At 30.4% G+C, this 13,445-nt stretch overlaps 1 protein-coding gene across 2 annotated transcripts in view; it reads left to right on the top strand.

Moving 5' to 3' along the window:
* The window catches only part of LOC147801945 (uncharacterized), a 75,163-nt gene that overhangs the window by 29,983 nt on the left and 31,735 nt on the right, over positions 1-13,445 (top strand). Inside the window, exons 7-8 of one of the 2 annotated variants that reach the window (XM_087154602.1) lie at positions 10,048-10,125; positions 11,979-12,049. In XM_087154602.1, the coding sequence (XP_087010728.1) occupies positions 10,048-10,125; positions 11,979-12,039 (139 nt within the window). In that variant the 3' untranslated portion in view covers positions 12,040-12,049. Of the gene's footprint in view, positions 1-6,373; positions 6,429-10,047; positions 10,126-11,978; positions 12,050-13,445 lie in introns of both variants that reach the window. The other variant, XM_087154603.1, reaches the window with a different exon arrangement.

Here is a 13,445-nt window from a genome sequence, read left to right on the forward strand (position 1 = left end):
TTTTATGCTAGAAAAAACCTGAAAAAATCAGGGAAATTTGGATAAAAATCAGGGAAGATTAAAGAAGAACTGTAAATTTTTCTTAGATATTTTTTAATTTCACTAATTTAAATTATTTACTAATTTTCTAAATTTAAATTATTTCATCAATTATACCCATATTATTTGGACGGAAATATATCTCCAAACAGTTAAAATGTCATCCACTTAGCTATACTTTACTTGCATCAAAATTTGCTCCATTATAACCCTGTTAAACTAGAATGCCGCATAAAATTCTCCCATGGTTGGTAAACAAATGTAGAAACCTTTGATCTCTATGGAGACTATGGGACTGTGCAATTTAGGAAAAGCAAAGATTGTGCTGGACGTGGAAGAAAGGGTTAAGATATTTGCTTCTGTTTTTAAATTCTGTCCGTGGGCTGAATCCATTTATGGCTCAAGTTTGTTCTGATGCTTTGGTGGTAATTTTTTTCTATTTTGACAAAATGTGTCAAAATGTTTTTTTATTTTTAACTTAATAAAATTCTCCAAAAATTTGTGGGTTATAATTTAATAATAATAGATTTTATATTGCACTCTTTTTCTGAAAGCTTTTGAACTCCCATTCAAAGAAATCTATAAGTTATTTTTTCTCTGCAAACCAACCAATCACACATTTTTTTACAATCGCTAACAGCAATGTTTTTCAACAAATTGTTGCATTACTCTTGCAGCCATATACTCTTTTGTCTGAAGACTAAATAATCTTTGCCTTTTTAAAAAAAAAAAATTCAAAATATTTAAAGAACAACTAACTTAATATTTACTTTATTTATTCATTTCTTTTTTGGGGGGGCGGGGGGGGGAATTAAACTTTTATGTAATTTTGAAAAATTAGCAGAAAATTCCTTTTTTTCCATTTTTGGAAGTTAGCATAACTATACGGTCTACCTTCAATATGAATTTTCTTGAATTAGTTTGATCGGAAAACTAATTCATTTATATTTATTTAAATGTAGAGAGATTTTTAACTTATCAAATAGACAGATTTTTTTCTTCTGACTTCCCATCACCATAACATTGCATTCGTCACATGTCAACGGATAATAGAGGGAAACTCATTTTATTTCTATCAATCTATCTTCTTTGTAATTTCTATATATATTTAAAAATAACTCATCTTTTCATGTGAGGTACTAATAACCAGAGTGAGTCTTATTCCTTCAATTTTTGAATTATACAATGATCTTTGCAGTCACATTGTTTTCAAATTAGTCATCATGATTTTTATTCTAGCAAATTTAGGAATTCACTGTGATTTGTATTTACCTTTTGACATGAATTATAAATAGCACACATCATGTTTGAGAATTTATAAATCAGTGATTTAACTGGTTATAGAACACCATAATAAAGATTAAATAGGTTTTTAATTAAATCTTTAGCAATGTACTGAGGGTATGTTGCTACTATTGCCAACTGGCAGGGGGGTTAAATTACAGAGTATGTCATATAATTTGAATCAAGATAACTGATTTTTTATTATAATCAGGCATCTCCTGTTGTAAATGTTTTTATTAGCATCAATGTGAAAATAAATGAATTCCTTTTTTTAAAAAATATTTTCGTAGATTTAAAAAAGTAATTAGATTTAGTTAATATATATACACTACCTTAAAATAATCAGTTTTCGACATTTTTTAAAATTTCTTAATAAATACTTAAAAAATTATTTATTAACTTTAGAGGTGCAATTTTTCTTACTTGGCAATAAAGGTTAAAGCCTTTAGAGATTTGAGGGAACCGACAATAAATTACAGGGTTGCCACTCCACAGGAAGAACAGGGAAAACCTGGAAAATACAGGGAATTTAAAAATCACCTAAAATAATAGGGAAAATGCAGGGAATTTTGATTTTTTTCTTTACAAACTGAGAAAATACAGGGAATTTTTATTTTAATTTTATTTTGGTCTTTTAAAAAATGGTGACCACTCAAAGCTTAATCTATGGGATGTTTAACCATGATACTTCAGCTATACTAAATTATTTCATTTACCATAGCATTATTTAAGTATGTTCAGCTGTTTTTCCAGCAATTGAAACTAATAAATGTAGTTAGCCCAATATAGCTCACACGAGAGCACAGTAATTGTTGTTTCCTCTTAATATATTGCGTATAACATGCACAGGAAAAACACAGGGAATTTTTTTTCCAGATTTGAGTAGCAACCCTGAATTACAAACGAAAACAAGTATTTTTAGACGTTTCAAGAAATTTTCTAAGTAATTTTTGTACTTTTTTAAAAGAAATCACAAAAAGATTAGGGTTTTTCACAAATTTCAATATCTATCTATCTATCTATATATATATATATATATATATATATATATATATATATATATATATATATTATATAAAATCATTGAATTAATCGTATATTTTTGTGGATATATTTACTAAACATTTTTTTTGTTAATTTATATAATTTTCCCATGTGCAAATCTATTTCGGGTAAATCCATTGCCAAAATTATTTACTAAATAATTTCTTTGTTAATTTGTATAATTTTTCCATGTGCAAATCCGTGGTTAAAATTATTTACTACAATACTCCTTTACTAAATAATTTCCTTTGTTAATCTATATAATTTTTCCATGTGCAAATCCATTTCGGGCCAATCCGTGGCTAAAATTATCTACTAAAAATTTCTTTATTAATTTATACAATTTTTCCATGTGCAAATCTATTTCGGGCAAATCCGTGGCTAAAATTATTTGCAAAAGAGAAAATTTATGTTTCTCTTTTCTATATTATATTTTTTCTTAAATAAACATCTATTTTCAAAAACTATTTATGGTCAGCTTTTTTAAATTATCCAGTATAATATTACCTCGCGCACATCCATTTCGAGCCCATCCTTGGTAACTAACAAATCAATGCACAGAATAACAAATCACTTCAGCAGTGCAGTAAGAACGGCACTTTAAAACCCTCTAGTTACACTCAATTTGCGCTCTTTTTTTTCATATTTTGTAATCTGGCAATCTTGTTGCGAAAACATTTTTAAATCATTCTTGAAAAATTTCCCGTCCATGTAAGTATATCTCATTTTGCTACTCGCCTTATAGTCTATGTTTTATACTGTTTTTTATTTTATTTTCTGTTTTTACATGTTATTTCTATTTTTTTTTACTTACTATTTTATTTGTTGTAATTTTTGTAAAAAAAATTTTTGAGTGCTCCTCCCACTATTGTATTAATATATTTTGCTTTGGCTATATTGATACAATATCAAAAAGCTTTCTTTTTTGCGGATATATTCGTGTGGGTTGATGAAAAGACTATATATTTTTTTTTCAAGCTTTTTTAAGTAAAATTTAAATTTTTTTTAAACTGTTAGTTATTTTTTTACTTATTATTTCCCCCCCCCTTTTTCATATGTCTATAATTTTTCTTTGTTTTATCTTCATTTTGAACTTATCTAATGAGTTCTGTTTACTTGCAGCTTATGCGCAATAAATGAAACTTATTGTTTTTCTTAACTTTCTTCATGTTTTCTTGTATTTATTATATATATATGTATATATATATATGTATACAGGGTGTCCCAAAAGGTCGTTTACAAACTTAACATGCTGGTCTGTCATATGATGATGAACAAGATTTACATAGGAACATGTGTCCGAAAATTAAAACTGCGACCGCTAGAGGGCGATAATTGCACGAAAACGGGAGAGTGGGAAAAACAATCATTTCAGGCGTGGACGTTAAAGGAGAAGGATGAATGAGTTTAGTAACGAAGAAATGGCCGACATGCATTACGTATACGGCGCCGCTGATGGAAATGGACGAGCCGCGGCACTGACGTACCTAGAGCGCTTCCCAAACAGACGTCAGCCAAGTCATGTTTTGTTTGGACGATTGCACCGCAGATTATGAGAATCAGGTGCTTTCGTAGCACGTAGCCAAATCGGTGGAGAACGTGCTACACGCACACCTGTCGTAGAGGAAACCGTGCTACAGGAGTATGCCATCAACCCGCAAAGAAGTCTCCGAGAAGGCGAACGTGTCTTGTGTGTAGCTCGTTCCACCATAATGCGCATACTGCACGATGACATGCAACACCCTTACCACTTCCAAAAAGTACAGGCATTGTGCGCTGACGATTATCCCAAACGCATTGCATTCTCAAGCTGGTATTTGCAACAGCGGGTCGCACAGCCAGATTTTCCATCATGGATTTTGTTTTCTGATGAATCCTGCTTTACACGGGATGGTGTCGTGAACCTGCACAACATGCACGTATGGGCGCATAAAAACCCAAGATGTACACGTGCCCATGCACATCAACAACGTTTCAGAGTAAACGTTTGGGCTGGTATTATCGGTGACATGTTGATTGGCCCTTGCCTTCTACCTGAACGCCTCGACGGAAATACCTATCGCATTTTTTTAGAAAGAGTTTTGCCGGATCTGATGGGTGACGTTCCACCCGCTTCACGCCGAAACATCTGGTTTCAGCATGATGGAGCGCCAGCCCACTTTAGCTACGCTGTTCGAGAATACCTCGATAGGTTTTATCCTAATCGCTGGATCGGTAGTGGCGGACCAGTCCCATGGCCACCGCGATCCCCCGACCTGACTCCCCTGGACTTCTACCTGTGGGGACACATGAAGTCCATAGTGTACGAGACACCTGTAACATCGGAAATGGATCTTATCGCCAGGATCGCGGAAGCGGCAGCACGTGTCCGTGACACTCCTGGCCAATTTGAACGGGTTCGTGAATCCATGCGCTGACGCTGTGAAACGCGCATTGTGGCGAATGGAAGGAATTTTGAGCATTTGCTGTGATGTAATGATTTTTATAATAAAAATCATATTAACACCGCTATCGATATCATTTTTTTTCTCCTCATCCAAACCTGCACTTATCGCCCTCTAGCGGTCTCAGTTTTAATTTTCGGACACAAGTTCCTATGTAAATCTTGTTCATCATGATATGACAGACCAGCATGTTAAGTTTGTAAACGACCTTTTGGGACACCCTGTATATATATATATATGTTTCAGAATCGTGACACAATGGATGATTATATGGTGTCTTTGGCATCTAGAAGTCTGATGTTCAATTTATTCTCTGTGAATAATAGAAGGTGGAGAGCAATGCACAAAAATTTTACATCTGCTTTCATTTTTTTAATTATTTTTACCTTACAGCAAAGGCAGTTGAAAAAAATCTCTGAAGCATGCTTTTAAAGGTGAAACTTTATTTTGATAGTTACTTTGTTCCCCCCCTTTTTTTTTCTTCTTCATGAAGGCAAAATCATAAATCTGAGGGGGAGGAACCCTCTCATATTAAGTTGAAGACAACTATGACAATAAATCAACTAAACATTTATTAACAACTGAAACATAACAAGCTAAAGCAGAAACATAAAATTAAGTAAGACTGTGTGGGATAGAGACTGGGTAAAGTTCGAAGCTTCTTAAATACTGGGGAAGTTCCAAGGTTGCCGATCGTGTGTTTGTCATCCCGTTGATTCTTTTGGCGCCTACGCACCATGCCTGGCGCCACAAATCCAAAGGGCTTCCAAAGGCTGTCCCCCTTAATAAAAATATCTTAACTTCACTGTACTTATGCGTATGGTTGAAGGTTAATTGTCGTTTTGTATTATGAATTTTATTATTTTTGTTTTGATAATATTACAGTCAATGCTTCCTTGCTTGAAAATATTCATTAAATTTTTGCAAAATAGTTTTTTTTTTTCTTGGAAAAAATTTTTTAGTTTTATTTTTTCTACTACTAAAATAGATACTATTTCATAGTGCCTCAATTTAAAAAGAACCAAAGCTCATTTCAAAAGCGACTACATCTTCTGTGCATTATAGTTGATATAAAATTTGTATGGGCGTAAATAACATAATTTTTTTTTTTAAAGTTTCATTATGCTCAAAATCTTTTAAAATATCCTAACAGTTACTATATCTTCAAATTCTCAGAGAAAATATTTCTGGAGTTAATTATCATTATAAAGAGGCATTGCTCTTTCTGGAAAGCTTTAACTTTTTTAGACTTGGGAATTTTATGCAAGATTCCTAAATCCAGTTAAAATATTCAAAATTTACATTTATATGTTTTTAAAATAGGTATTTATGGTTATGAAATGTTGGTAACTTTTTAATTTATATTTTATTAGACAACTTGGATTTTTTGTAGCTTATGAATAAAGTGTATTATATATTCTTTTCAGATTCTTCTCTTAGTAGTTGACTTTGTTCCTTAACTTTCAAAATTGCAATTAAAAGATTTAAATTTGCAATTAAAAGATTGTATTTGGAGAAAAAAAATTATAGCTAAAGAAATTTGATTTAATTTCTTTTTTTAGCTTAGATAGCACTAACGAAGGAATTAAGAAATATGAAAGTAAAAAAGTTTTTTGGGTAACTAATTATCATTTTATGTTTTAAATTTTTAATTTTAAAACCTTGTAGTGATACAATCTACTAATTAAGCTATATTAAGTCAATTTTTCTTTGAAACAATTAAATTCTCTTCAATTTGGTTTTTATTGTTATTTATTTAGTTTTGAAGCATATCAATTATATTTTTTTAACAAAATTGTAAAATATGTTTCAAAAAAATATGCATTAGTTATTTTATCTTGTCTTAAAAGAGAACACATATGATTGCTATTACTTTGTACTTGTATGCTTACTATCTTTCTTTTAATCCCTAATATAGTATATTTGCTTGTTAGACCTTGTAAAGTATCGTCTTTTTTGAGGAATTTGTTTTTAATTACTTTTTTTTCTCAATTTTATGAACTAGATATATCTGTCTGTACACTCTCAAGAAAATGTTTTACAAATATTTAAAATGATATCTTCTGAAACACAGTTTCTCTATTTTAGGTTATAAAGGAAGTTCTGTGCAAAAATTGTGAGCACCGTTACAAGGGTTGGTTAGTCCCAATGCTTGATCCAGGAGTTGTCTTGTCTTCTGGGTTGGGTTCAAAATGTACAAGAAAACGTAGTTAAGCATTGATGGTTGTAAACCTGAAACTGGGTTGACTGCTCAGTGCTTAGTTATAAAATAAAATATGAAGTTGTGCTAAAGATAAATGTGTTGAGTTAATACTATCTTTATTGTACCATTCTTTTACTCAATGCTGTACAAATCTCAGAATCCCTTAACACTAAATTTTTCAGCTACAGATTCATTGGAGATCATGGCTTTTCTTTGATCTTGGCATTGAATATGAATGTCCGCATATTTTTGAAATCCATACAATTTTGTAACTATTTTAACGAAAACAATATTAAAAAAAATATGTTAAGTTATATTATTCAGAAGGTGTGGAAGTAATCATAGTAAAACATTGTTTGCGCACATTTTTAAGAATTACTATAAAATAACATAAATTGATTATATGACGACCTCATAGGTTAAAAAGTGATTAATCCATTTTGCTTAAGTTATGTTCTGCAATTTCTAAACAATAGGGTTTTCCTTGCAGAAATATGTTGCAATAAATGTATATCTTAGAAAAATATAAATCTGCTTTATCTCTAAACTATTATTACTTTTTACAACAGGGTCCACACATAATCAGTTTGTAGCAAAATAAATATCTCTTATTAATTTCCAGACTTAATCCGAAAGAGAAGCAACTATGTCGTTTGAAGCTTCTAAATTATGTTGATAGGCTAACTATTTATAAGGTAGCATTAGTTTCCTTTTGTTTCTACATTTATTCTTAAACTTTTTTCTCATAATGTTTTGTCTCTTAATTTATGTATTTCTAAGGAAGTAATGAGTTTAAAAAATTTTAAAGTGTCATTTCATGTTTGATTAAAATAAAATTTTATTCTTTTCATTTAGCATTTTTTCTCTCTGTGGTTTAAAGGCAATTAAACACTTGTTTACTCAACAAATTCTTTCTGCTTTTTTATACTAATATTTATACTGATGTTATAATATGTTATCATATCTAGAGCCTAATATAAGAATAAGCAATATCAATATTTTAAAATTAAATAAACTAAGGATTTAAAATTCTTAAAAAAATCTTTTAATTAGCACTACAAAGTTGAATTACATAACTTTTCTAGTCTGACTTTTAAATTTGAATTGTTTGATTGTTCTTATCAATAAAATTTAGCCCTTTTCTACTGAAACACACTTTGTCGAAAGTTAATATTGATATATACTTTTGGGTATAATTGTTAATTCAGTGTTATTGTTAGTTATACGACTGCTATGAAAATAGCGTAATAAGTAATTAAAAAGAATTTGTTCTCTTCACTTGCCAATCCCTTGTAGGATTTAGCTATATTCACAGTAGCTGAATTATGTACATTTATTCCTTTCGAGAATAGAGGAACATGTTAAATTATTTTTATTTACTGCAAAAATGTAAATGACTAAAAATGTTTAACCAAATTTTGCATTAAATATTCCTCTATTATGTTTTGTTTTACTGGTCACTCTCATTTTGAGCCTCTAAGCATCATTATTCCAATCAAATCCATACATATTTTTTCCTGCTTTACGTTGATAAAAAATGTAGAAACAATTTATTTCTTGAGAGAATGTAGGCAACTTAAAGTTAAAGAAAAGGCAAAATTAATACTCTGAAATAAAATAAAGCTCAAGTACGGAGCACAAAAAGTATTCAGCTTGAATATCTTATGATATAACGATGATACAAAGATCATTGTATTTCATAGAGAAATGTTTAATGTAGCCTTTGGTGTTTGATATTGTATTTTAAAATATTTTCAGTGCTTATTGTTTAGAATATCTAAAGTGTGCCCCTCGAGATAGCCGCAGTGGCTCAGGGGTGAACCGGGTTTGAATCCCAGTAATGGCTGGTCAATGCAAATTCTGCACCCGGCTCACACCGACCACAGTGCTGATGTAAAATATCCTCAGTGATAGATGGATCATGAGTTATAGTCCCTTTGCTGTCAGGCTAACCGTGGGAAATTTTGTGGTTTTTCTCTTTATGTAATTCAAATTCAGGTTAATTACATCAAAAAAAGTCCCCCACGCAATTTTCTCCCAATATTTGATCCAGGAGATCCCTTTTCTTCTGAATTGGGATCAAAGTTACAAGGCTACGAAGTTGAACATTGGTAATTGTAAACCCAAAATTGGGTCCGGTGTTCAACGTGGTTATAATGCAAGATAAAATATTCACTATGTTCTCAATCGATGTCATCTCTCATTCAAAAATTTTTATTAATCAAAATTTAACAGCTATTAAGCCAATAACATTTAATCTTTGGTTGTGAGTTAGGGCTTACATTAAAATTAACGATTGCCACAGGGTGGCTGACTGTTACAAATAGTGATTAAAAACTTGTTTGCCAGTCGCCACCTTTTGTTAAAAATGTGAAACGTGCACTTTTTTATTGGCTTTGTTTTTTTACGTAAATATGGAATTAATATGAATATTCATAACACTTAGGAAATTTTCTTCATTTTACAATTGTAATATTTACCATATTTTGAGAGATGCTTTAAAAGAAATGCCTGATATTATTATTTATTGACAATTTTTAACCATTCAAATTTTCTATTTTTTAAAAAGTTTCTACTGTTAAAAATGCTACAACTGGCTGTTGCCATAGTTTTCTAATTTTGCCCTATACCATCTTACAACTCCTGAATATTTTATGGGCATGGGCATCAAGAATTAAAAATTACATTGCCCTGCATTTCCTAGGTTTAAAAAAAAAATTATTTTTTAATAAAATTTTAATTTTGAAAAATTTTTCATTTAGATAGAAATATATGTCTAGGTATATAAATACTTTTTTACATTACCATCAATTCTATTAAAAAGAAAACTTTGTACCGGAGTAGTGCAACTTGTAGTCTTTAAAAAATTATTGTATTTAATTTTTAAAAAAAATATTGTTTTTATTTCATACTTTAAGATTTTTTAGTCTTTTTGCAGCATTTGGAAATATTTGTTCTTTGATCTAAAATATTTCTTCAAAGTAATGATAAATGAAATGAGTTTGTTTTATTCTCTTATCTTTTTCTTGGCAGTGATTTAGATATGGTTTTTTATCAGTGGCATGAACAAAAACTTAGAGAGCCTGACTGGTGTGAAAATGAATTTGACAAGTAAGTGTTCTCTTTATTAGTTTTTAATTTAAATTCAACTTTTTTAAATCAAAAATAAATAAACCAGGTTTTTAATTTGAAACAATTTTTTCAATTGTTTTTAAGCTTTGCAAAAGTTGAAGCTATTATATCCATCTTTTTATACATCCCGATGTGATTTTAGTTTAAGATTAGACTTAGTTATTTCCTTGCGTAACATGTTCTTCATTTTTCTGGATATTACTTTATTATTCAATAAAAAACTGCTTGGTTGCAAATTTGTAAAGAAAACTTGTGTTAAAGGTATTAATATTTTAATGTACTTTCATAAATTAAGTTACATGGCTACTGTAGGTTCATCTGGTGAACGCTCTGGAACAATCCTGTGTTCCGTAAATAAGACTTGAGACTAATAAACAACTAAAGAAAACATTTATTAGATTAAACAAACATCTCACACGCCCAGCGTGCTCTCGTCGATACAGCTAGCAGTTTGAAGAAATTACGTGGAAGAAAAAGCAATTATAGCATCCATGTCGTCACTTTTATACTCTGAAGATCTGCACCACTTCAGTTCGCTTCACCAATAGTAATCGCTACCGCAGCGACGCCACAGCTACCTATTTTCACTGAAATGAATTTAGCCACTTAGGGGGAAAAAACTTTTTTTAATAACAAAATTTCACTGTGCATATTTTATTCAAATTATAATTTAATTATCTAATAAATATTATCTTGACAAAGTGTTATAAAGAAAGAAACCAATATTTGCAAATCATCTATGTTTTTCTTTTTTAGATTACTCTTTCGTCAAGTATCGATATTTTTTTTTTTTAAGATAAATTTTTTATTTGAGAGTTTAAGTTTTAAGCAACTTCTATGTATTCTTATTTACATTAAATGGTGGTAAGAGTGTATGTCTTGTAGCTGTTAATTCCCAGTTTTGATGCGACTCATTCCAATTTTTTAATCAATCAGAAAAATGATTGTTTTTTATTTATTTATTTAAAGTATATAAATTAAAGCAAATGTACTTCAAATTTCAGTCCCACAGTGGACTGATTGTTAAGACCCAGCAGATCACCGAAGTCAAGCATCACTGGCTATGGTCAGTGTGGGGGTGGGTGACCACTTGGATCAGTCTGCATAGGGACCGACGAGGTGCGGTATTGGTCCTCGTTGCTGTTTTACCGTAAAATGCTCAACTTCGCGTGCAGGTCGTTGGGCTACCGAAGCAGGGGTGTCATCCGCTCTGCAGAGGATCAAAATTGTGATGGCATGTCTTCGGATCACCCTCAGGGATGTTTCCCACACCGTCGCCGATAGCCCATTGTGCAGCTCTAGTGCGACGTAAATGAACTACAACTACAACAACGTTAAATTTCATTTGGAATTTTTATTTTTTTTTATTCAAAAAATGTTTTAGTTTTTTTTATTTTCAATCGAAATGCAGAAACTATTTTAAAAATGTATTCATTAACTTTAAACTTTGTTCTGTTGTTATATTATTCCTAATTATGAGTATTGTCAAAATAATAAATAAAAATGTACTTTCTAAGTCAGATTTCCTGTTCAAATCAGAAAATAAACTTTAATTTTAAGATTTAAAATGGATCTTACATAAATTTTTAAAAGAAAAACTTTGGTCTCCCTATTCAGTGAAAATTTCAATTTTTTAATTTTTTCAAATAACTTTAACATATTTTCAATTAGAAAGAATGAAAAGCCTTTTATAAAATTTTAAGCTTTAATTTTCTTTTTTTTATCTATACTAATAAGGATAAGGCATTTTTAGCTGTACTAATTTATTCTTGCTATTATTTTCTTTAAAAAAATCAGTTGTGGTGTTGTTAATATAGACAAATTTTTTCTAGGATTGTTATCCCCGAAGAAAACATAGAAGAATTTTATGAGAAAAAAAAAACAAAGGGCTAGTGAAATATAGGTATTTTTTTTGGTTACTTATATTATATAATTTTTTTTTTGGTTACTTATAACGCTTAATAAAGTATTACATAGTAGTGTTCATTTGTGTCAATATAATTTAATATCTTTTATACTTTTATTCTGTTAGATTCAAGAATTTTCAAAATCACTATTTTTATTAAATGCGATACTATGCATTGGTATAATTCTGTGGTTTTCAAAGTGTATACTATCATAAATAGAGGATCTTATCATAAATAGAAGAAAAAGAATTTTTTGCATCTGCTGTTATAAATAATTTGAAGGAAGAAATGTATAAATAATTTGATAAGAAGAAATGTAACTAACTACATTGATATATTGATAACTGAGACCGTAAGAACTTAGTGTTATCTATAGTGTTCAGGGTAGCCACCCACCTGGAAAACCTGGAATTATCAGGGAATTTTTTTATACTGGAAAAAATCAAGGAAATTTGGATAAAAACCTGGATAAATCAGGGAAGTTTAAAGAAGAGCTGAAAATTTTTTCTTAGATATTTTTTAATTTCACTAATTTAAATTATTTACTAATTTTCTTAATTTAAATTATTTCATCCATTATGCTCACATTTTTTAGATGGAAATATATATCCAAACAGTTAAAATGTCATCCACTTAGCCTGCATCAAAATTTGCTCCATTATATCCCTGTTAAAGAGCACTTGAAGAGGCCTTTATTTCTTTAGAGAAAGAGGCCCTGAAGATGGGTCTAAAAATAAATGAAAATAAAACTAAATATATGCCTTGTACTAAAACAGCCCACAGGAGTACCCATCTAAAAATTGGGGGACATTCATTCGAGGTAGTGGACAGCTTCACGTATTTAGGCTCTGAAATAAATAACAGGAACGATGTAACTGCAGAAATACGAAAGAGAATCACAGCAGCAAATAGGTGCCTTTATGGATTAAGAAAGTTTTTAAGATCAAATGTAATCAAGAGAAAAACAAAGCTGTTATTATTTAAAGGCCTCATTAGGTCAGTTTTAACATATGCTTGTGAAACATGGACATTGACTCGTGCAGATGAAGAAATGCTGAGCATATTTGAGAGAAAGATATTACGGTGCATTTTTGGAGGAATTAATAAAAACGCTCAGTGGTTAAGAAGATCAAATTTAGAACTCTATCGATCATATAATGAACCAGACATCATAAGATTCATTAAGGTCCAAAAGATAAAATGGGCAGGCCACTTAGTAAGAATGGAAGAAGACCGTATTGTGAAAAAGATTTTTGATGCCCGGCCGACAGGAACACGTAGAAGGGGCAGGCCAAATCTCAGATGGCTAGATACCCTGGAGAAAGATTTATCTATATTAAAAATAAAGAATTGGAAGTCCATTGCCAAAAGAAGGACAGCTTGGAAAAAACT

This window comes from Parasteatoda tepidariorum, chromosome 11, assembly GCF_982258835.1.
Source record: "Parasteatoda tepidariorum strain Cologne lab strain chromosome 11, Ptep-v5.0, whole genome shotgun sequence".
NCBI classification, from domain to species: Eukaryota; Metazoa; Arthropoda; class Arachnida; order Araneae; family Theridiidae; genus Parasteatoda; species Parasteatoda tepidariorum.